This window comes from Cercospora beticola, chromosome 3, assembly GCF_033473495.1.
Source record: "Cercospora beticola chromosome 3, complete sequence".
Taxonomy (NCBI): domain Eukaryota; kingdom Fungi; phylum Ascomycota; class Dothideomycetes; order Mycosphaerellales; family Mycosphaerellaceae; genus Cercospora; species Cercospora beticola.
This window is the reverse complement of record NC_088937.1, coordinates 2,045,951-2,067,742: the sequence shown is the minus strand read 5'-3', so window position 1 is coordinate 2,067,742 and position 21,792 is coordinate 2,045,951. Positions and strand designations below refer to the sequence as shown.

The 21,792-nt window shown below is 51.6% G+C and overlaps 7 protein-coding genes across 7 annotated transcripts; 4 read left to right on the top strand and 3 right to left on the bottom strand.

Moving 5' to 3' along the window:
- Positions 1–239: 239 nt before the first annotated feature.
- RHO25_004775 (uncharacterized protein) lies at positions 240–2,452 on the top strand (the record flags this gene model as incomplete). Its single annotated transcript, XM_023595688.1, has 5 exons — positions 240–612; positions 669–745; positions 799–1,047; positions 1,097–2,045; positions 2,118–2,452. The coding sequence occupies 5 exons, from the start codon at positions 240–242 to the stop codon at positions 2,450–2,452; spliced, it is 1,983 nt and encodes a 660-aa protein (XP_023457412.1).
- Positions 2,453–2,661: 209 nt separating this feature from the next.
- RHO25_004774 (uncharacterized protein) lies at positions 2,662–8,569 on the bottom strand (the record flags this gene model as incomplete). The annotated part of the gene is made up of 4 exons (XM_023595687.1): positions 2,662–3,072; positions 3,130–3,245; positions 3,317–3,796; positions 3,853–8,569. The coding sequence occupies 4 exons, from the start codon at positions 8,567–8,569 to the stop codon at positions 2,662–2,664; spliced, it is 5,724 nt and encodes a 1,907-aa protein (XP_023457413.1).
- Positions 8,570–9,209: 640 nt separating this feature from the next.
- Positions 9,210–14,683, top strand: RHO25_004773 (uncharacterized protein; the record flags this gene model as incomplete). The annotated part of the gene is made up of 2 exons (XM_023595686.2): positions 9,210–14,486; positions 14,546–14,683. The coding sequence occupies 2 exons, from the start codon at positions 9,210–9,212 to the stop codon at positions 14,681–14,683; spliced, it is 5,415 nt and encodes a 1,804-aa protein (XP_023457409.1).
- Positions 14,684–15,470: 787 nt separating this feature from the next.
- RHO25_004772 (uncharacterized protein) lies at positions 15,471–16,535 on the top strand (the record flags this gene model as incomplete). The annotated part of the gene is made up of 1 exon (XM_065602591.1): positions 15,471–16,535. The coding sequence occupies one exon, from the start codon at positions 15,471–15,473 to the stop codon at positions 16,533–16,535; it is 1,065 nt and encodes a 354-aa protein (XP_065458663.1).
- Positions 16,536–16,883: 348 nt separating this feature from the next.
- On the bottom strand, positions 16,884–17,731 carry RHO25_004771 (uncharacterized protein; the record flags this gene model as incomplete). Its single annotated transcript, XM_023595684.1, has 3 exons — positions 16,884–17,392; positions 17,448–17,637; positions 17,702–17,731. The coding sequence occupies 3 exons, from the start codon at positions 17,729–17,731 to the stop codon at positions 16,884–16,886; spliced, it is 729 nt and encodes a 242-aa protein (XP_023457411.1).
- Positions 17,732–18,262: 531 nt separating this feature from the next.
- On the bottom strand, positions 18,263–19,555 carry RHO25_004770 (uncharacterized protein; the record flags this gene model as incomplete). The annotated part of the gene is made up of 2 exons (XM_023595683.1): positions 18,263–19,228; positions 19,283–19,555. The coding sequence occupies 2 exons, from the start codon at positions 19,553–19,555 to the stop codon at positions 18,263–18,265; spliced, it is 1,239 nt and encodes a 412-aa protein (XP_023456633.1).
- An 810-nt stretch (positions 19,556–20,365) lies between these two features.
- On the top strand, positions 20,366–21,502 carry RHO25_004769 (uncharacterized protein; the record flags this gene model as incomplete). Its single annotated transcript, XM_023595682.1, has 1 exon — positions 20,366–21,502. One exon carries the CDS (start codon positions 20,366–20,368, stop codon positions 21,500–21,502), a length of 1,137 nt encoding a protein of 378 aa, XP_023456632.1.
- Positions 21,503–21,792: the final 290 nt, after the last annotated feature.

The window sequence follows — 21,792 nt, the reverse complement described above, 5'->3', positions numbered from 1 at the left end:
AAGGAATTTTGGGCTTTCACTCGCTTCTTCAGCATAACCGTTGCTAGATCTCAACTACAACGCAATCTATCGAAGACACTTGACACCACATAATGCCATCCATGCGTGTTGCTCGAGGACGGAACTTGGCCCTCATTCGAGTGTGCTTAATTATTCGCAGAGCGTAAATGAGGTGGACCTGTGCAAATGAGGAGGCGAAGGAGCCACTCGGCTAGCGAAAGCAAGGCCACCGAACAGCCATGCAAGATGGCATGAACAACGACTTGATGGATGTGCCAAGCCAAATGTGCAGCGGATTTGACTGTTCAGCTTTTGTACGAGCAGACACTCCCGCCCTCTCTACATTCACAAAAGACGTTATGGCTCCTTTCATGAACGAATCGCTGCCCACAGAGCCTACCAAGCAGCAGAGCAAGCAAAATGACTACTCGCAATTCAGCTCGAACGGATACGAGGTCCCACAAGATCGATGCTACAGAGATCCATCGAATCGCAAGATTCGTGTCCTGACGATAGGCGCAGGTATCTCAGGCATATTGATGGCATATCAGATTCAGAAGCAATGCGAGAATGTTGAGCACGTCATCTATGAGAAGAACGAGAATATTGGAGGTATGTTCACGTCCATCACGTTGAGAATGAAGAATGTGCTGATAGTCTCGTCTCAGGTACTTGGCTCGAAAATCGATATCCTCGTGCTGGCTGCGATATTCCAAGTCATGCGTATACATACCAATTTGCGCTCGTCAGTTTGGCTCTTCTCGATCTTGGGACATAGCAACTGACCTTTTATACCAGAACCCAGAATGGCCAAGATATTTTTCTTTCGCTGCAGAGATCTGGTCGTACCTGGATAAAGTCTGTGAAGCGTTCGATCTGCGAAAATACATGAACTTCCATACCGAAGTCGTTGGATGCTTCTGGCAAGAGGAAACTGGAGAGTGGCTCGTCAAGCTTCGCGAACATCGCCCCGGAATGGAGCCACGAGAGTTTGAAGATAGGTGTCATATGTTGATGTACGGAGCAGGTGTTCTGAACAACTTCAAAGTAAGGAAGCACTACCATTGCTTGTAAAACATAAGCTGACAGGACACAGTGGCCAGAGATTCCAGGCCTCCAGGATACATTCAAAGGCCGGATCGTCCACACTGCAAGATGGCCAAAGGACTGGACAGAAGAAGATTGGAAGAACGAGCGAGTAGCAATTCTCGGATCAGGCGCCTCGTCAATCCAGACAGTACCAGGTATGCAGCCACATACCAAGCACTTGGACGTCTTCGTCAGGACTGGGGTCTACTTTGGAGTGCTAGCAGGAAATTCTGGAAGCCAAGCCAAAACCTACTCATCCGAAGAGAAAGACGCCTTTCGCCTTGATCCTGACAGTCTCGTTGCTCATGCAAAAGAAATCGAAGACCAAGTCAATGGCATGTGGGGTGGCTTCTATAGTGGCTCCATGGGTCAAAAGATGGGCTCTATGTTTTTCAAGAAGCGTATGGCGGAACACATTAAGGACGAGCGCCTGCTCAAGGGCTTCATCCCGACTTACGGACTCGGCTGTCGAAGAATCACGCCTGGTGATGTGTACATGGACGCCGTGCAACAGAACAATGTTGATGTTCACTTCACGCCCGTCGTGCGCTGCACTGAAGACGGTGTGATCGGCGGCGACGGCGTAGAACGAAAAGTCGACTCCATCGTCTGCGCGACCGGTTTCGACGTCTCTTATCGTCCGCGATTCCCAGTCATTGGCAAAAATGGCATCGACCTAAGGGACCAATGGAAGGTCTGCCCCGAGGCATATCTTGGCTTGGCAATTCCCAACATGCCCAACTTTGTGACATTCATCGGTCCATCTTGGCCAATTGAGAACGGCTCGGTCATGGCACCGTTGCATTCTGTTTCAGAGTACGCTCTGCAATTGATCAGCAAGATGCAGAATGAGAATGTTCGCAGCTTCGCGCCAAGACAAGATGTCACGGACAAATTCAACGAGCATGTGCAAGAATGGGTTAAGCATACTGTGTGGAAGGATGATTGTCGAAGTTGTAAGTGCAGTCGTTTCCTTCGCGATCCACAAATGCCTGCCAAGATTCGTAAAGTGACTGACTCCTTGACAGGGTACAAGAACAACGAAACTGGCCGGGTGAATGCCATCTGGCCAGGCTCTTCGCTACATTATCAACAAGTGATCGAGAAACCTCGCTACGAAGACTTCCAGATCGATTACTTCGATTCGAACCCATGGGCCCATCTTGGCATGGGCTGGACGATTGAGGATCGTCTTGGTCCAAAGAAGGCCGACGTGAGTCCATATCTCTGCAAAGAGAATATCGATCCCAGATGGTTTGCAGCGATCGGCGGGGACGTCAACGCACTTAGCAAAGAGAAAGCGTCTGCCAAACCTGCGAAGGATGACTGCCAGACATGTGAGCGAAAAGCAGTAGCATTCTGATCGATAGTTGTGCATTGAAGTAGAAGTGCTGAACTGTTTCAAAGTTGCTGTCGTCACAAGTTCTCGAAAGAATTTTGTTGGACCTTTGGAGTAAGTACGTTCTTACGAAAAATGTTAATTGCTTCCATGAGCACTAGGATCCATGGCCATTGTAGACTCCGCGCAAAATCGCAGTCAAAACAAACGGATCAAATCAATGCCAAACCACCCTACGCCATCACACTAACCAAATGGCCAAGCCGCTCACTATTCGTGATCTTCGCCACCTCCTCAACGTAATCTCTGCTCACAGCAAAAGGCTTGCCAATCACATTGGGGACCCATCTCCCTACCAATTCCTCAACTTTGATGTCACTGACCTTCAACACGTGGTCGAGGTATTCGCGATAATCTCCAATGTGCCCACGTAACATGGTAGAATGGAATGGCAAATCGACTCCGCTCAATGGAATAGTGGCCTTGCCCCGCTCCAGCACAGAAGAGTTCGTCAGAATGGACGACGCTTCGATGTGATTTCTGACGAGCGCGGAAAACTTGGCGGAGTCTGTGACGAATTTGGCGGCATCGCGTATGATGCTGAGTTCGTCACAAATCTTTGAGAGGATGTAGAGTGTGCGGAACTGTTTTCGGTGTCAGAAAATGCATTGGTAGTATGAGCAGGGATTTGGGAGACTTACGTGACCAGCACAAACATATTGCTTGTCTTGAATGTTGAAGTTGACAACTTCAAGTAGCAGTCCGCTTTGCGTAGCTATGGCTTCAACCAGATATCTGAAAGTTGCTTCGCTAAAGTCTGCGGCACGAAAACCATTAGCATAATGTGCACGACGCGAAACAAGCTTGACAACGTGGCTGGCAACTCACCCTTGCTGATCCTACTTGGATCCACTGCTACCATACTGTAGTCGGTCTTGCCTTCGATGTCTCTTTGAAGTGCATTCTGCATCTTCAGGCCGCGATAGAATACCAGGGTCATCAGTCTCTCGAACGGAAGCACAGTCGAACAACTTCCTAGGGCGGCATACTCTCCCAAGGAATGACCTGCGAATAAGGACGTTTGTTGCAAGATGCCTTGTGATCTGAGATGCTCATATTGTGCCATCTCCATCAATGCAAGCGCCGGCTGGGAGAATTGAGTGCTGTAGAGCAGACCTTTCGGATAGTGGAAAGTGTACGACGCCGATTGAGCAGTCAAAGACGGCACGATGCAGCGATAGGGCGTTGATGAAGTGCCGCGTTGGCCCATCGTCAAGTAGTTCTGCCGAATGCGACGGCCGCGCCTCCCGCCGAAGCTGATTGTGAGTCCCGTAGGATTTTCTCGAATGATCTTTAGGATGGAGAATCCTGTCAGAGTTAGCATTTATTTCTCGATTAAGCATGATTGCAGCAGGAGTGCTTACCGTAGTGCTCCCTCAAGTATGCCTCGCCACGATTGAAAAGAGCTCGTGCTGCTGGACTGCTCTCGTATAAGCTCATACCCATTCTCTTCTCTTGGCTACCCTGTCCACAGAAGATGTAGGCAGTGCGAGCCTGTTCGACCACAGCTGTTGACTTCATTACTCGTTCGCCAGTCACGTTGTTGTAGACATTCACTTCAAGGACCATTTTACCATTCTCCATAGCGACGTGCTGAAATTCGGTACGCAGCATATCTCCTGGGCGGACCATGGCTTCGAAAGACGCGGTCCAGCTATGGAACCGCGACTGCTCGTGATCGCCGATGAGCCATTCTGTCGCTCTCCTCACCATTGCTGACAGATGCATGCCATGTACTATCGTACCTGGCAGCCCGGCGAAGCGAGCCAAGAACGGAGATGTGTGGATGGGATTGCCATCGCGCGAAACGGAGGAGTACGAGGCGCTACGCAATGGGGCGCGCATGACAAGAGTGCTTGGACCGCCCTCCCAGCCTGGATTTTCGAGGTCATTTCGCTCGTCTTTCAATGTTCCGTACCGCTGTAAGAAGTCTTTCACCGGGTTGAAGCTGTTGTCCTCGCATTCGAAATACACCCTTCCGAAAGGTTCAAGAGAGCCGTCTCCGTTGCATAATGAGATCAGTCCATGTGCTTGTAGCGAGCCAGAGGTAGCAGTTGAGCAGGGCGAAGTGGTATGAGTGGTCAACTGGAAGACTAGCCTGCGTCCGATCAGACTTGAGCTTGTGCCAGGATGCTGCCGAATGAGCCATTTACGGCTCGTGATCAAGGCAGCGATGACCGGAGAATGGATGTCAACCACCATATCGGCCTCGCGTATCGAAGTGAACTGCTTTGCATGTTCTGTGGCTTTCCCTTGAATGAAGAACTCACAGGTGAGATCAACGATTGCTTCGTTCGAGCGGTGTATAGTTGCCGAGATCTCGACTTGACTGCCGTTCGAGCGCGAGCCCAGCTTAGTGATGCGGCTTGTTGTTTGCAGGACATCTCCAACTTCGATAGGCGAGGCACCGTCCACATAGCGGAAATTGACTGACTGGTGGACTAGTTTCAGCAGGTCACAAGACAGCTCGGTGAGAAGTAAAGGCTTGGTAAGAGCAGTCCACGCAACCACGATGCAGTAATCCAAAGGAACAGAGGAAGAATGGCCTGGCTGCCAATCAAGAAGTTGTGGTGGGCAAGACTGTTGAATGACCCGCACATATTTCTGGACTTCCTCATGTTGCACTGTGACTGCTTTGCACGAGAACTCGGAACCTATCCCAGCTGTGGTCTGCATTCCTGAGCCATCTCCCCAAAGCTCTGCGTACATGTCCTGTACAGTGCGCAAGTACCAGTCTGAAACCAAGGAGAGCCGCGTTCCAGGTACCCCAGCACGATATTCAAATGGTATGCGCATAGCGGTCTCAGCATCAAGTGAGACGCTTACGCCCAATCTGCCTTGGCCCAAGGCTTCTACGGTCAGAGCACGGTGCAGTCTTTTCGGTACGCCCGACGGAGAAAGGAACGACACTGATGCGATGGCCTTTGACTGTGCACATCGAATAACCTCCACGATGTCTCCAGCTTGTAATTGCAAAGCCTGTCGAATTGGATTTGGCGAGGCAGCGGAGCCTCGCACAACAGTTTCATCGAGCAGACATGCCGCGAACCACTCCACACCTACGGATTCGCTCAGCAACTGCAACATGGCGGAAGGCTCTGGTAGTTTGCCTGTTTTCAGCAGCTCGTAGGTCGTCTTTTGCCCGGTAGTAGAGATCTTAAGACCTGGAACTTCACTGACCGCCTTCGGTGGGAGCGCAATATGGACTGCATCGTCACTCTGCGAGTCCACGAGCGGCGCTAGTCGCTCTGTATCTGAAAGATCTTCTATAAGCGGCCGATAGATTTCGTCGAGGATGTCTTTCACGCTTTCGCTATCTTTCTTGGAATGTCGCGCGGCTACTGGACCATGGATGATACAAACGCGCTGAATGTCTTGGTCCAGAACTGCATCAATGTCTTCAGCTTGCCAGAGTGAATCTTTCTTGAACCATGTCTCGAAGTTTTCGTCCAGCTTGGGAACGAAAGGCACTGGCTTTTGACCACGACGGCGAAAGAGTGCAAGAAGCTTGCGTGCATCAACGGGGTACAATGTCTCATTGGCACTCTCGTTCAGTTCGGCTTCGAGTGACAGGAGGAGGTCGCCAGGGTGATCACAGTGGGTGGTGTCAATGACTTGTCCGAAGCGCTCTGCGGCCATATGCACAACTTCCTTTGCCAGAGAGTGGTATGAGGGATCGATCCACCTGTTTTGATGTTCCACATATGTAAGCTTACAAAATCGTGCAACAGTCTCTGCGTATGTCAGATCGTTGATCTCCACCGTACGTCCCGTCGCATCAATGGCGAACCATGGCTTTTGAAAGTCCTGGTTCAAGCGAGAGATGATGCGACCTCGATGGCTTTGTAGATAGTCCAGTCGTTTTTTGACGTCCTTGATGGAAAACACAGTCTCATCCAGTTCTTTCCACAGCATCACACCTCGAGTCGCGAGCATGTGGATGGGTTGACCCATCTCTGACGTGATTGTGATTACGCCGCCTGTGTTTGCGTCGGCGGCCTTGTGCCAGTTAGCATCCTCAACGCCTTCAGCGTCGACAATGAGTCTCTTCGCTGCAGCAGATGTCTTCGCTTCACGGGCGATCATGACTCGGCTGCCCAGAAGAACACCATCGAAGGGCATAGCCGGACGACCGAACTCAGAAGCCCATTCGCCAGTGAAATATGGACTTATCTCAGACGCCTCTCCCAGACCACTGCCTGCGATAAGCACGATATTCTCGCAGCTCCGAATGAGACTGTATGTCTTCAGAATTGGGTCATGAAAGTCCTCCAGTGAGTGATGTCCTCCTGCACGTCCGCCAGTCCATTGAAGTCCAAAATTGAAAGTGGGGTTCTGTCGCGCGATTTCGACCACTTCTCTAATTGCTTCCTCGGTGCCCGGCTTAAAAGAAATGTGCTTGAGACCAACAGTCTCAATATATTCTTTGATAACCTCTGGCGAAGGAATCCCAGCGCCAATAGTGATCCCGTCGATTCTCACGCCTTCTCTGATGAGTCGCCTGATGGTAGAGATCTGCCAGGCAATGGTCTTGGGGCTGATATACAGCACATTGCAAGTGATTCCTCGTCGCTCAGGCGCCCTCGCAGAGAGCTCGCGCAACGCAGCTTCGAACTTTGACTCGCTGGCGTAGCCACCTCCTGCGAGCTCAACATGGTAACCCGCGTCCATGATCGCCGCACAGAATTCAGGATGCACTGTGGTTGGTGTCATGCCTGCAACCATGATAGGAGGAGCACCAAGCAATAAGGACATTCTCGTGACGAGATTCTTGCACTCGTGTTGGTCAATGACCACTTCGGGCGCAAACTCCTGCTGCCAGCTTTGCAAAGGAGAGCATCGTAAATTCGCAAAGATATCACCGTTGTTGTCGCTATCTTTTAGCGCTGGCAACAAATCGGTGACTTGAACAACTTGGAGACCGATGCCGTCAGTTGTCTCATTGATCAGGCTTGCACTTCGACCGGGCCCGAATGCCAGCAAGTGCGAAACAGGAAGCGCGAGGCAAGTCGCGGCCCAATCAACTCTGTCTACTGTGACAGAACGAATCAGTTGACTCAGCTCAGCCGGAGATGCCAGATCAGTGATGTGGTGGCCATTGCTTGGATTCAGTAACAGAATCTCTGCAGAACCAAGAGCTATTACGCCATCGAGACGCTGCAATACAAGCTGATCTACGCACTCCAAGAACTTAGTGTGGAAAGGAGCCGATATTGGCATGAATTGCACCTGCACCATAGGCTTGCGTTTGTGGAATGGCAGCCGTCGTTGGTCTATGCCTTCTGGTGCCTTGATTTGGCGTAGATGCATGCACATGGTTCGTAGAGCTGATGGCTGTCCAGCAATGGCGAATCTGTGCTTGCTCGAATTGATTAATGCCAGATGAATGTCCCCGCCGTCTGTATTATTGCTGTTGACGCGCCTTATGACTGCCTCGAGCTGGGGTCTTGGCAGGCCAGTCACGCTGAGCATGTAGCTAGGTTGCCCTTCGCCATGTGCAATGCAGTCGCTCGCTGACACTGCGGGAATTTTCGACTTCGGCGCTGCATGGTGCGATTCCAACCCGACCCAGAACGAGAGGCAGAGAACGGCTTCACAGGCGTCAAAGAATGAAGGCCAATCTCGTGCAACCGCAACGGCCGCAGCAGCAAACATGCCTTGCGAATGGCCAGTCACGTTTGTCAAGAGTTCTCTCAATTGCCCAGGATGCACTCCAAGTGCTCTGCAAGTCAAAGTGTATTCGATCAAGCTGATCAGAGTGATGAGCGGAAAGCTCACGGGCGCGAGAGCAATATAGTCGCTGTCCGGCGCGACATCAGCATTGTCAAGCCAGGCTTCCAGGGCGAAGCCATGGCTATCGTGGAATCTTGATGGGTGTTCTTCATCACCCAAGTCCGCCAAGGTGGTGTTGGCTAACTTGAGAAGAGTGCTCACAGCGGCGTCGCCATGAGCTCGTAGTCGTCGAATAGATTCCAAGCAAGTGCCGTTGTCTGGAGCTTGACCGCCAAATGCTGCACACAGTCGTACTTGCTTCTTGTGTGCCGCCTCGAGGAAGGGCGACGAGAACTTCTTGCGGACCATCGTGGCATATGTATGAGCCTCAGGCACCGACGAGCTGAGGTGGAACTTGTGGTTGTGGTTGTGGTTGTTGTTGCCCTCCTCTGCTTCCCGTGCACAACTTCCACCCGTTCACTTGAGTGCTTTCTTCAATGCAAATCAGATCGCATCTGGATCGACTGTCAAGACATGCCTTAGCCATATCTTGGACTGCGGGCGGCACCACCGTCACCATCACCGCGCTGGGACGTCCGTCCGACCGCCACCGAGAAGACGGCATCATGGGCGATCCGCAGCCGCGCCGGCCGCTGCAGCAAAATCATCTCCCCCACGATCGCGGTATCGCGTAGTCATGCCCGACAACGCGGTCACGAGCACGCCCGAGATGCAGAAAGGCAGAGAAGCTGCACCGACATCTTCTCCGATGCCACTTGGAAATGTTCGGGGCTCGTCACGTGCAGGCCTTGCTCATCAATCCTTCCTTCAATGTGCGCCGCCCACATTGATTAGCCACTCCGAGCCCTCGCTCTCCGCGAACTCAATGTCCTGCGCCGCTGCGGCCACGCTGCTTGCTCGCGTTCTCGATGCAACTCGTGAGAGCCACGTTGTTGACACACCAGCCGATCGTTCTCTGCATGGCCATCATTAAGCTTCAACAGGCAGAATGACGGGCGACAGTCCTGATGAGCGGGCAGTTGCTCACGAGCTCATTGTCGAGCTGCTGGCTCATCAATTCGCCTTTCCCGTGCAATGGATCGAAACGCAAAAGAATCTGTTGGCGCAAGAGGGCGGAGTGGATCGACTCATCGAACTGGGTCCATCCAGCACGCTTCTGAGCATGGCCAAGAAGAGCCTGCTGTCCATCACTTCAGACGGGGACAGACCCATTGATCAACCACTGGACCTCTACTCCGCATCTCAAAATCTGGCAGAAGCATGCTATCAGTACGAATCACAAGCCGAGGCTGCCACTGTCATGATACAAGCAGAGTCAACGCCGCCTTCCAGCACTGCCTCAGTACCTGCGGAGCCTCAAGCTACCCTGGCAAGACCGGCTGAACCTGGTGTGATTGCTGAATCTCCCTTGAATCCGGAAGACATTGTCAGAATACATGTGGCACGAAAACTCAAGAAGCCAATCAATCAAATCTCCCCACTCTTGTCGATCAAGGAACTCTGCAATGGCAAATCGACACTGCAGAACGAGATTGTGGGCGACATGTACACGGAGTTCGGAATACTCCCCGATCGCCCAGAAGATGTAGCTTTGCGGGATCTTACAAGTGCTGCTGACGATGGCACTGTTGTACAATTGGGTAGAGTGTCGCTGATGTTGGTTGGGAAACTGGTTTCGTCAAGGATGCCAGCCGGATTCAACGTTGATGTAATCCGCAAGCAGCTCTTGAACAAATGGGGCCTCGGTGCATCTATACAATCTGGCATTCTACTCTACGCTCTGTTAGCGGAGCCGGAGAGCCGCCTGACCTCCGCACAAGTTGCAGAGCAGTACTGGGACGAAGCTGCACTTCGATATGCCGAGTTTCAAGGCCTCTCCTTGAGAGTATCGACTAGCAAAAAATCTGATGACGCTACAAATGCGCCAACTGTAGATGCTGCAACGCTTGCCGCTGTAAACCAATCGCAGACGCGTCTTGCACAGAAGCAACTGGAAGCCCTGGCAGAATATCTACAGATTGACCTGTCTAACACAAAGGTGGACGAGTTGGCGCGAGAACAGATAGCAGAGCTGCAGCAGAAACTGGATGCAGTAACCGCCGAGTTTTCTGATGACTTCCTCGCTGGAATATCGCCGACGTTCGATGCTCGACAAACTCGAAGATACAACAGCTGGTGGAATTGTGCTCGACGAGACTTGCTAGACGTCTTCCGTGGAGACGTTTTTGCCAACAAGCTGGCTACTGACGATCTCGGGCAAGCAATTTACCTCCGACTGATGGCCAACAGGAGCGACCACAATCTGGCCAAGCAGGCATGCACACTTGATGCGATAATGCGACACAAGGCGCATGCTGATCTAGAGCATGAATTCATTCTCTTCGCCGACCGACTCCTCGATGCACTGTCATCCGGCGCGCAAAGTGCACCGCGCGCGCTTCCAGTCCTACGTCCTCGAGCTCCACGTACCCTTGTGACGGCTCGTGGCGATATTGTTGCAACGACAGTAGCACGTTCAGAACTCCAGGTACCCACAGCTTATGCGGACTTTCTCAGGAACCCTGCGCTGTCTGTATCATCGGCCAAGGGCCCTGGAATCGCTGTGAAGCAGCTCAGTCACGGACGATGGCTTGCCAACGATGATGTTACTGAGAGGTTGCTCGACCTCTTTGCGAACTCGTTGACTGATGGGATACCATTCGGCGGCAAGAATGTCTTGATCACAGGTGCCAGCCCTAATTCGATCGGTGCTGAAGTTGCCCGCATACTTCTGCAAGGCGGAGCGCATGTCATTGTTACCACCAGTCGCGCGGTCTCACAGTCGGCGACATATTTTAAAACAATGTATCGAGAATGCGGCGCAAAGAATTCGGAGCTCCGAGTCGTACAATTCAACGGTGCAAGTGCGAAAGATTGCGAGAGACTGATAGACTATGTCTACAGCGATTCTGGTTTACATCTCGATCTCGACGCGATACTCCCCTTCGCAGCAACCGCGGAAGCTGGCGTCGAAGCTGGCGAGGTCACTGCGGCGAATGAATTGGCACATCGGCTGATGCTTGTCAATGTCTTTCGCCTACTGGGTCGCATTATCAAGAATAAACGAGACAGAGGTATCGACTGCCATCCGACGCAAGTCCTCCTGCCTCTCTCACCAAATCATGGCATCTTTGGCGGCGATGGGTTATATTCCGAAAGCAAGCTTGGCTTAGAGAGTCTCTTGAACCGGGTCACGTCCGAGTCCTGGGCCAATGAGCTATCAGTTTGTGGTGTTGAGATCGGCTGGACCAGATCAACTGGTCTCATGGCTGCAAATGACATTGTGGCCGAAGCGATTGAGAAACACGGCGTCATCACGTTCTCGAGCCAGGAGATGGCCTTCAACATTGCCATGCTCCTAACACAAGAAATGGTCGATGTTTGCGAAGACCAGCCAGTGCTCGTCGATTACGGAGGCGGGCTTGCATCACTCCCAAATTGCCAATCAGTGTTGGCAAAGGCGCGACAAAGCATCGACCTTGAAGCACAGATAGCACGGGCAGTACAGGAAGAGGATGTTCTGGAGCGTGGGCCATCGAAGGTTCGTGACTTGAACAAAGATGTACCGCAGTCTGTGGCCACTCTACAGATCGGATTCCCTCGCTCGTTACGCTATGATACCGACCTCGCACCCTTGCATCGCCTTCAGGCTCTCAACTTCCCCGAAAACACAGTTGTTGTCGTTGGGTTCGCTGAATTAGGTCCCTGGGGCAGCGCGCGTCTTCGCTGGGAGATGGAAAGTCGTGGCAAGCTGAGCCCATCTGGGCTAGTTGAGATGGCTTGGCTAATGGGACTTATCACACATTGCGAAGGCGAGAGAAAGGAAGGACATTATGTCGGCTGGGTCGATGCGAAGACAAATGAGATCGTTCACGAAGCCGAAATTGAACGAAGATATGGAAACTACATCACAGAGCATACTGGAATACGATTTGTGGAGCCCGAGACTGCCGGTTATGACCCAGCAAAGAAAGAATACTTCGAAGAACTCGCCATCGAAGAAGACATGCCCGCATTCGAAGTCAGTAACGACATCGCAGATGCGTTCCGGCTACGCCATGGCGAGAACGTCTCTGTCCATCGACTCCAAGGATCAGATTCAAGCCGGGTGCAAGTCAAGAAAGGAGCAACAATCTTCGTACCCAAAACGACACCGTTCCCCTGGGGCGCTGTAGCAGGGCAGTTGCCGACTGGATGGAATCCCGAGCGACACGGCATCCCCGATGACCTGGCTCACCAATTAGACCCTGCGACTCTTGTAACATTATGCGGCGTGATGGAGGCATTCTATTCTGCTGGTATTCCTGACCCTTTCGAGATCTTCAAACACATGCACTTATCTGAGTTGGGCAACTTCATCGGGTCGAGCATGGGTGGAGCTTTGAAGACGAAGAACCTTTACAAGGACGCTTTTCTCGAACGACCGATGGACAGTGACGTCCTCCAAGACACTTATCTCAACACAACTGCAGCATGGGTCAATATGTTGCTCGTTGGCTCGGCAGGCCCAATCAAGACTCCCGTAGGTGCATGTGCGACTGGATTAGAGTCGATCGACGCAGCCCTGGAATCCATCGGCGCGGGAAAAACAAAAATGTGCATTGTCGGGGGCTTCGACGATCTTCAGGAAGACGAGGCATATGGCTTCTCAAAGATGAAGGCAACAGTAAACGTTGCAGAAGAGCTTGCTGCAGGACGACTTCCCTCTGAGATGTCTCGACCTACTGCGGAAAGTCGTGCTGGGTTCGTGGAATCTCATGGCTGCGGCATTCAGATTGTATGTCGAGGCGATGTTGCATTGGAGATGGGCCTTCCAATCTATGCCATACTTTCCGGATCTGCCATGGCATCTGACAAGATCGGACGTTCAGTGCCAGCTCCCGGACAAGGCGTACTTTCTTTTGCCAGAGAGTCGAATCCTGGAGCTCCAGTCGACTTCGCTGCAGTAGACTGGCAAAGCAAGTTCCCTGGTGCGAAGTCCTCCCAAGATGTATCCTCGCTCCACTCCCGTTCATCCTCTGTGACGCCTACGCCTCCTTCATCACTACCGCAGGATTCTCCTCGTTCGATGTCCACCAATGCTTCTACTGCGCCAACCACACCTCTAGACACATGGCAAATCGGACCTCCTCTCAGCGACACTGGAAGATCAACATCGGCCAGCATCTCACCATTACGCGCATCGCTGTTGCGCTGGGGTCTCGATGTCAACGATCTCGACATCGCGTCCCTTCATGGCACAAGCACGAAGGCGAACGATTTGAACGAGCCAGATGTCATATGCCAGCAAATGAACCACCTGGGCAGATCTGATGCGTCACCACTGTGGGCCGTCTGTCAAAAGTCTGTCACAGGGCATCCCAAAGCTCCTGCTGCTGCATGGATGCTCAATGGCTGCCTGCAAATTGTCAACAGTGGAATAGTCCCGGGCAATCGTAATGCAGACAATGTGGACCCAGCGTTACGACGATTCAAGCATCTGTGCTTCCCAACAGAGTCTGTACATCTGGCTGAAGACGTCAAGGCATTCCTTGTGACCTCCTTCGGATTTGGACAAAAGGGCGGACAGCTTGTAGGCATCGCACCAAAGTATTTCCTGGCCTCTTTGACCGAAGTGGAACACGAAAGCTACGCAGCACGCACTGCGAAGCGTCAAAGGGTGGCGAACAGAAGATATGTTGAAGCTGTTTTGGACAACACCATTGTGAAGATCCAGGCTGAATCGCCTTATCGCGCCGAGGATGCCAGCCGCGTCTACCTCAATCCTCTAGCCCGTGTTTGCGAGAGCACTGATATTCCGGGATCCTACCGCTTCAACCCTGCTGACTTGCGTGACTCGTCCAGTCCACAAACTGCTTTATCTACATGGACCGCACAAGAGATCCTACGTGGCCGGCACAGTCCAGGCGTTGCCGAAGCTGCCAAATCTTGCAAGACATGGATCGAAAAGCAAAATGTGCAAGCGACGAGTACTGTGGGTATCGATGTGGTGCAATTGAACGACTTCAAATCACATGAAAACCCGATCTTTATCGAGCGCAATTACACTTTGGGCGAAGTGAGGTATGCAAAGCAGAGCGTCGACAGACGCAGAGCATATGCTGGAAGATGGGCGGCCAAAGAGGCTGTCTTTAAATGCTTACGGGCGCGAAGCCGTGGTGCTGGTGCTGCGATGAAAGATATTGAAGTTTTGAGAGAGAGCAAGGACGATGGTCCTGCGATTATGGTAAGTCCTAAAGATGCACTGTCTGCACCATTGTCTTCATCGACTGACACTTTTCTTAGCTCCACGGCGCTGCTCTGGATCATGCACGCTCGTCCGGCCTGGAGACAGTTCAAGTGAGCTTGAGTTATGGTGAAGACTGTGTAGTGGCAGTTGCACTGGGACTTAGAGGCGATGGAAAACCTACGTACGCCTTGTGATACAATTTACTTTGCATATGGGCGTTCAGCATATCAGACATTTTTGCACGGCAATTTCGTCACAGCGATACAATTATAGAATGGAGCTCATTCTTCCACACATTGAGAATTATGAGAGCTGATGGCAAGTCAAGAGAAAACAACGCCAAGAGAAAACAACGCCAAGAGAAAAACAACGCCCTCGCCAGTAAGCACATGCAGATCTTGGCATACATTTGAAGACCTCAGAAGCTAGCATTACAACCGGGCAGCTATTCTTCGGTGACATCGCTACAGGTTCACTAGGGCCAAGCAGAAAGTTCGTGTAAGCGGAAGTTGCGAAAGAAGAATAGGATCTCGGACACCGAGCCGAGAGTGGTCACGTGGGTCGGAAGCGCTGCCAACAATCCCGTCAAAGACAGCACAATCATGTCACGAAGCCGAATCAGACGTCCCGTCATGAGTGACAGTACCGACCTTCGTTCTGAGTTCGACTGGCATACCTCGCGCCGTAACGGACAACTTCAACAGCCGGCTGATCCGATTGCGAATGTTTTGGATAGGGCTCTCGGACAGAGTCAGCCCGATATGTCTCTTCGCCGTCATGGTCGGATACAGAATACCCTCGCTTTGATATTCCGGATTGACAGGTAGCACTCCATCATCACGGGCAACAGTGTACCAGTCCGACAGTGAGGTCCGTTCGGAGTCTACCAATGTCAACCAAGCATACAATCTAGCCCCATCTTTCAGAGCGTTTCTCTTGGAAGATTTTGTCTTTTCACTGTACTTTGCTGGAATTAACACTATGTCTTTCGAAGGACTAGGAACATTCAATCCTGTTCTCGACCTGGGCAGAGAAGCTGGCCTTCTACTAACTCGACGCTTGAAACGCTTACCACGAAGGACCAAGAGCGATGATGGCAAGCCTTGTGATACATGTTCAGCACAAGCACATGCTCGAAGCAGAAGTCAATCCAGTGCCGACGATGTCATGATTATTAGCAGGAGTGCCAAAGCGCGCAGAATTCTGGGTCTGGCCACCGCTGCTGATGAACCTATCCGCCGCGAGATCTTCAGCTACGATAGAGATAGCCAATGCTCACGTAGTTGCTCAGACTGTCAAAGTGGCCGTTCGTCCTCAAGGGTATCGGAAGACTCTTCACAATCGTCGTTTGTTCTCTCTGATGATAGCGAGGATGAAGAGGAGGGAGTGGCCAAGGAAGACAAGTCGGATGCTGACTCTGAGAGTGCGAATCAATCTGAAAAAGTGGACCTCGAGAAGCAATGCCACATCATCAAGGCACGTCACTCGCACGAGACCTGTCGTTGGTGCCAACACGACTCACACCAAGACAATGAGAGACCCAAGGAAGTCGATGACCCCAAAGCACTCGTTCGTGCAAAGGTCGTAACTAAGCTTCTCTGTGCCATTGCGAACAGCCGAGATCAAAACATGTTCCTCACACCCGCGGCTCTTCGGCCTTCATTCCAAGCCAACACAACAAGCACGACTAGAAGCATCCATGCCTACGACGACGGTACTGAGAAAGAAGCGATCGAGAAAGAACAACTTCGCAAGAGAAATGTCATGTCCCGAATCATCACCTCTCTAGACAATCTTTTCGACTGGTACGGATCTCGACAAAGACTGCTTCGAATCGACCCTTATACTGTCCGCTTGCCTGCTCATTTTGACGTTGAGGCAAGTTCTGTCAATATGGATGACTACGTCAAAGATCTGGAAAAGAGGCAGACGAAAGCTAAAAGACAACTTGGCTGGTGTCATACGATTGGTTTCATCTTGTTTTTGGCTTGTGTGCTTGTTGCATTGGCACTTGTCATTTCTTCGAATCCTGTTCGGAGGCCTTGAGATTGAGTACTCAGGCGCTGGGTATCACTTTTGCGAGCATTATGTGGCGTGCGGGTGTGTATGGGGCATTGATACATTTTCGTAGTTTCGGGCTGCACTCAGTATGAATGAAGGAAGCATTGTTAACACATTAGCCTGAATCTGAAACGATGTGTCACAGCCATCAGGCTGATATGGCGAAGGTGAGCTCAAGGAACTGGCAAGCTGAGGCCCCACAAACGTATTTAGCTCGCGGATCGTTTTCCCGCTCAGCACGATGTTGGCAACGTTTCGATCCTGTGGCATTCGAATCTTACGGAAGGAATTAAAGCGTTCTTGAGATCTGTCTATCAATTTCAGTCTACAATTCTATGCTGAAACGCCAATCGACCGGTTTGTCTCTTGAGCTGCTGAGCGAGGCGCTTCCTCAGCCTGTCTTGGTCGAGGTGGTGCATTCGGCCTTGCTTTCTCTACCAATATTGCTTTGCCTGCTACTCCAGCGTAAATTGGCTGCTCGTAAACGTTGAGGAACCACCGCGTCACATTCGGATGACTTTCCCGCCAGGCTTGATCAAAGAAGAACATGAAGCCTCCAGCAACGACACCTGTCACAAACATGTCTGCTAAGCTGAGACGATCTCCAACTAGATACGTGCGTCCTTCGAGGTGCTTTTCCAATATGTCCATTCGTTTGTTCGTTTGCTTCATGCTCTCATCGACTTCTGCTTGCACGAAGGGTCTTCGGCCAATGATTGGGTTGAACCATCCACCGAGATGCAAGAGAATCTCCATGTTTGCAAATGATATCCATCGCACTATAGAAGCGTAGTCTTCCTTGCTATCGCCGAGCAATGTGCTGTCGTCCTTCTGCGAAGCCACTGTACAAGAGCTCGGTGAGCGAAGATCACGAGTTGCGGGTCTCTGAGTACCTACCATAGAGAGCGACGGCAATGCATTCGGAGACGACAAATCCATTAGCTGCCACTAAGGTAGGAATCTTCCCAAGTGGGTTCAGGTCCAGATATTCGTCGCTTGCGTCTTCTGCAGAAACGATGGTCTTGGTGGCCAAGTCCAAGCCGTACGACTTTGCAACTGCTAAGATGGCTGGCGTGCGCGGATTGAACTGTGTCTCTGATATCAGCATCGCAAATGTATGCAGATGATGGTTGTCATCATGCTGTGCATACTGGACGTGTGTAAAGAGTTCCGAACGACATCTTGAATTTGGTATCCGCCTGTGCCAATGGCTATGTTTGTAACGAGTCTGCTGCGATTCTCAGTAAGAACACAGATAACTTGACTGGTAGCTCGTTTCTCGAAGTGATGAGCGTCTGGCAGTTCGTTACGTTGATGTTACATACTTTATGCTTGAGAAGTGGTTTTGCGCTGTGCCATGTTGGGATCGGCTTCGCAGAGCGAAGATTCTGCGCAAGCTTGCCTTATGAGCTTGAAACGTTTAGCATGCGAGCGATAATGACCAAGAAGCTCAGCGTATATTTCAGTCGTATATTCAACATCCTTCCACGTGGTTGGCAGAGGTCAAGAAGCATGGAAACAAATCGCTGAAAGTGGGAGGTGTTGTCTTAAAGTGTCAGATCGACGCTCATCGCAGTGATACCTATAAGATTGTAAACCCTACGCCTTCGCAGAATGCTCAGTGAACCTCTATTTTGTCAACCCCCTTGTGAATGCCACATCGTCGCCATATGCGATCATGAAATGAAACTTCCTCGACCACTACACCAACCCTACTCGCTCCTGAGCACGAGATCATCACCCATCTTTGGCCAATGTGTCATGCCTTGCATGAACTTGCCGTCGAGGATACTTGTGAGATCAACGTATTCGATCTGTTGATTCGTCTTGAGATCAAAGATTGGAATACCACCAGTTCCAGAGCAGCCATACATGTAACCATCAACAATGTCCACATCCAAGATTCCAAGCTCATCCTTGCCGAAAGCATATTGGCCATCAACAGGAATATCGACATAGATCTCATCTTTGTATTCACCAGTCTCCTCGTCAAGCGTAAAGATGTAAGGGCTCATGGCATCAACCATGTAAAGTGTCTTGCTCGAAGGCTCCCAAGCAGACCAGCAAGAGAAATTCTGTGCAGGCACGTAGAGGTGATTGTCTTCCCGGATCTGGTAGTCTGGGGCAGGGCCGAAAGAGAGGATCGAGCCACCATAAGAAGGATCGATGAGGAACAGGCGAGATGGTGAGATCCAAGTGAAAGCATAGTCCATTGGAATGCCATCAACCTGACCAATAATTGGGTCCGACTCCGATCGAATCATGCCCATCTCGTCAACTGGCCAAATGAGCATATTACCTGGTAGTTGCGGTGATGCAGTGTGATCTCCTTTGATGCTAGCAAACACGGCGTCCTGATTTGGGTTGAAGCTGATCTGGGCAGTGGAGTTTGGAGGGCCTTGCATCGGCGTGGTATTGTTCCTCAAGCCGGCTGGAAAAGGTCGGAAAGGTCCGTCTTGGTGCAACTCATAAGACTCGCCGACGTGATAGCAAGCGATGCCTCCGACAGCGCCACCATTGAGAACGCAAGCCTTGCGCAGCTTTGGAGAATAGTCGATCGAGACTGGGAACTCGCCAAGGGAGTCTGCAGTGCCAACAAGTGTGATGTCCCAGGGTCGCTCTGGGTCGATTGTGAAGAGTGAAATAGTATTGCTTCCTGAGTTGACAGTGAAAAGCAGCTGGACAAATTAGTTACACATCATGTTTTCTCGGTCATGGGAGATTTGACTTACGTTGTCCCGGACAGTGACCGCACCTTGTGACAAGAGAGGGTCTGCTGGAAAGTCCAAGCCAGTGCCATAGATTTTTGATTGCAGACCGAATCCTTCTGTCGAGGTCTTCTTAGGTTCTCCAAGCTTGCCATTGCCCATCAACTCTAATGAAACGATTGAGCCACCATCGGGATGATTTTCGAGGAAGTATAGAGCTTTCGGCGTTTCTGACTGGCGCTGTGTAGGCAGTGCGCAAGCCGCAGAGAAGAGTAAAGAGGTGAGTAGAAGCTTCATCGTGGCGGCTGTGTTGGGCGAACACTGCGTTGGAAGGAAGGGATGAGGTTGTAAGCTGTTGATGGTGGTTCCAGATCGACTTCGTTTGATGTCATATATAAGAGATTGTGAACTGGAGGCCGACGATCATGCCGGCCAGGAGATGCCAGTGGACGATACCATCATGCACCGTGCCGACTGCTCTGCGCGGAGGGCCAATATTGATCGGTCGGTGCGGCCGTGGGCATCACCGATGCCACGAGTCCGAGCACTGAGTCTGCGATGATGGCCAAGATCATGCCGGTGACGCGGGCATCGGTGCAGCCTCAGGCTCAGTGCTGGGACTGTCAAAGACCCGTGTGATACTGCGGAAACACTTCGGGCACATTGGCCTTGGCGACGAAAATTGCCTGATGTGGAAGGTCACATGCATTAACTCCGATGTTTCGGGACTCCTCTTGTCCAGTCCGAGCGGCCGCGGAGTGTCGGGCGATGGTCGCTAGCAATACCAATTCCTCTTCCACATTGATCGCACTCTCGGCCAAGCACGTGAGCTCCGTCACTAGGCAGAGTGGCCGAAAGGTGAAGAGGTTGCGATCGGAGACGCTGACACTCAACGCCAATCTGAAGCCGACTGTCAAGACTCCGTAGCTTTGATGGAAACACTCGGTATCATGTATCGTGAATTCATCATCAATGACGAGCACAGGTACTGATTCCGAATACTGTTTTCGCTTCCTACTGCCGGACTTTCGCAAACATCAAAGTGTTGGCGAGAGAGCATAAAACACAGGCCATCCAGTTCCGGCTTTGTGCGGGCCTTGAAACACGATGCTGCGAAACACCCTGATACTCGCGCTTATCTCCAAGGCTTCTGGTCTCGTCGCTCGGGCACCAACACCTTCATCTGGCAGCCATGTCGTGACAGCGTTAGACCAGCCTCCTGCACAACAGACTGGAGAGTACTTCCATGCACAATACTACGATCATGCCATCAGACCGTATCGAGCTCCAGGTCGGAACGACTCGCGTGGCCCTTGTCCCATGCTGAACTCTCTGGCCAACCACAACTACATCAACCACGATGGACGGAACATCGAAAGACAAGATTTACTTGATGCCTTGCTGAGACATGTCGGCATCGAGGAGAGCGCAGTGGACGTAGCATTAAGCAATGCGTTCATCCTCTGCGAGTTCACAACCGGCAAACATTGTGGTACTCGACTGGCGAACTTGACCCTGTTGGCTCTTCCCCATGCATTCGAGCACGACCACTCCTTCTCGCGCGAAGATTACATGATGAAGTACAACAAAGAGTCCAACGACAATTTGAACTTCAATGCTACCATCTTCGATACTTCGCTGGACGTGCTGAAGGGCTCATCCCACATGACCTATGCACAAATGAACGAGATTCGTTTACAACGAGAGTCTCTTGCATTGCAAAGCACAACGCCTGGCTGGTTAATGGAGCAAGTCCCGATCCAGGAATTTGAAGCTGGTTTCATCTTCGCAGTGATGGGTGATCCCGGTCGTCCAGATTCGCAAAGCGAACCTCTGGTGCGTGTGGACTGGTGGGAGTACTGGTTCGCAAACGAAGCATTGCCGTATGAGCTTGGCTGGCATCGTCCCAAGCCAGCTCGAGGCATGGACTTCGTCACCTCTGCGTCTTCGCGGATATTGCACGCTGCACCGACACATACGCCTTCACCGTTGCCAGTAGACGCTTTCGCATTGTTTGAGCCCGAGCCTGGAAAATTGCACACAGTCGTTGACACAGTGACATACTTGCTGCCGACGAATACACCCTATCGAGGCACAATTGCAGACCGGAGGAGGCAAGCTACGGCCACCAGCAGCTCAGATACGCCTCGAGCCACATTCAAGAATCCGTACATGGAGATGTGGGAGATGTCCGACATCAGGAATCAACAGGCAATGGCAGAGATGCACATGCAGGCGCGGTGAGCCTTGCAGCCCAGCGTGTCTTCTGTTTGAGATATCGTGAATCCAGCATTTCAGTAGAACTCGCAGCGCATTGCATATCATCGATGTTTAGGGCATGACATCGACGGCGTTCATAGATCAGGTGGCGTCTGTACACTTCATACGTCGCCTGCTCCGTAGGAGCTGAGAATTTTGTTGCTCGGCGAGATCATGTGCAAACCTCGGACACGTCAAGTGCTCTTCCTTCACGTTTCACTCAAGCGTCGGTGGCACTCGCACGCCGCAATAGCAGTCCGATCGGAGCTGCATGG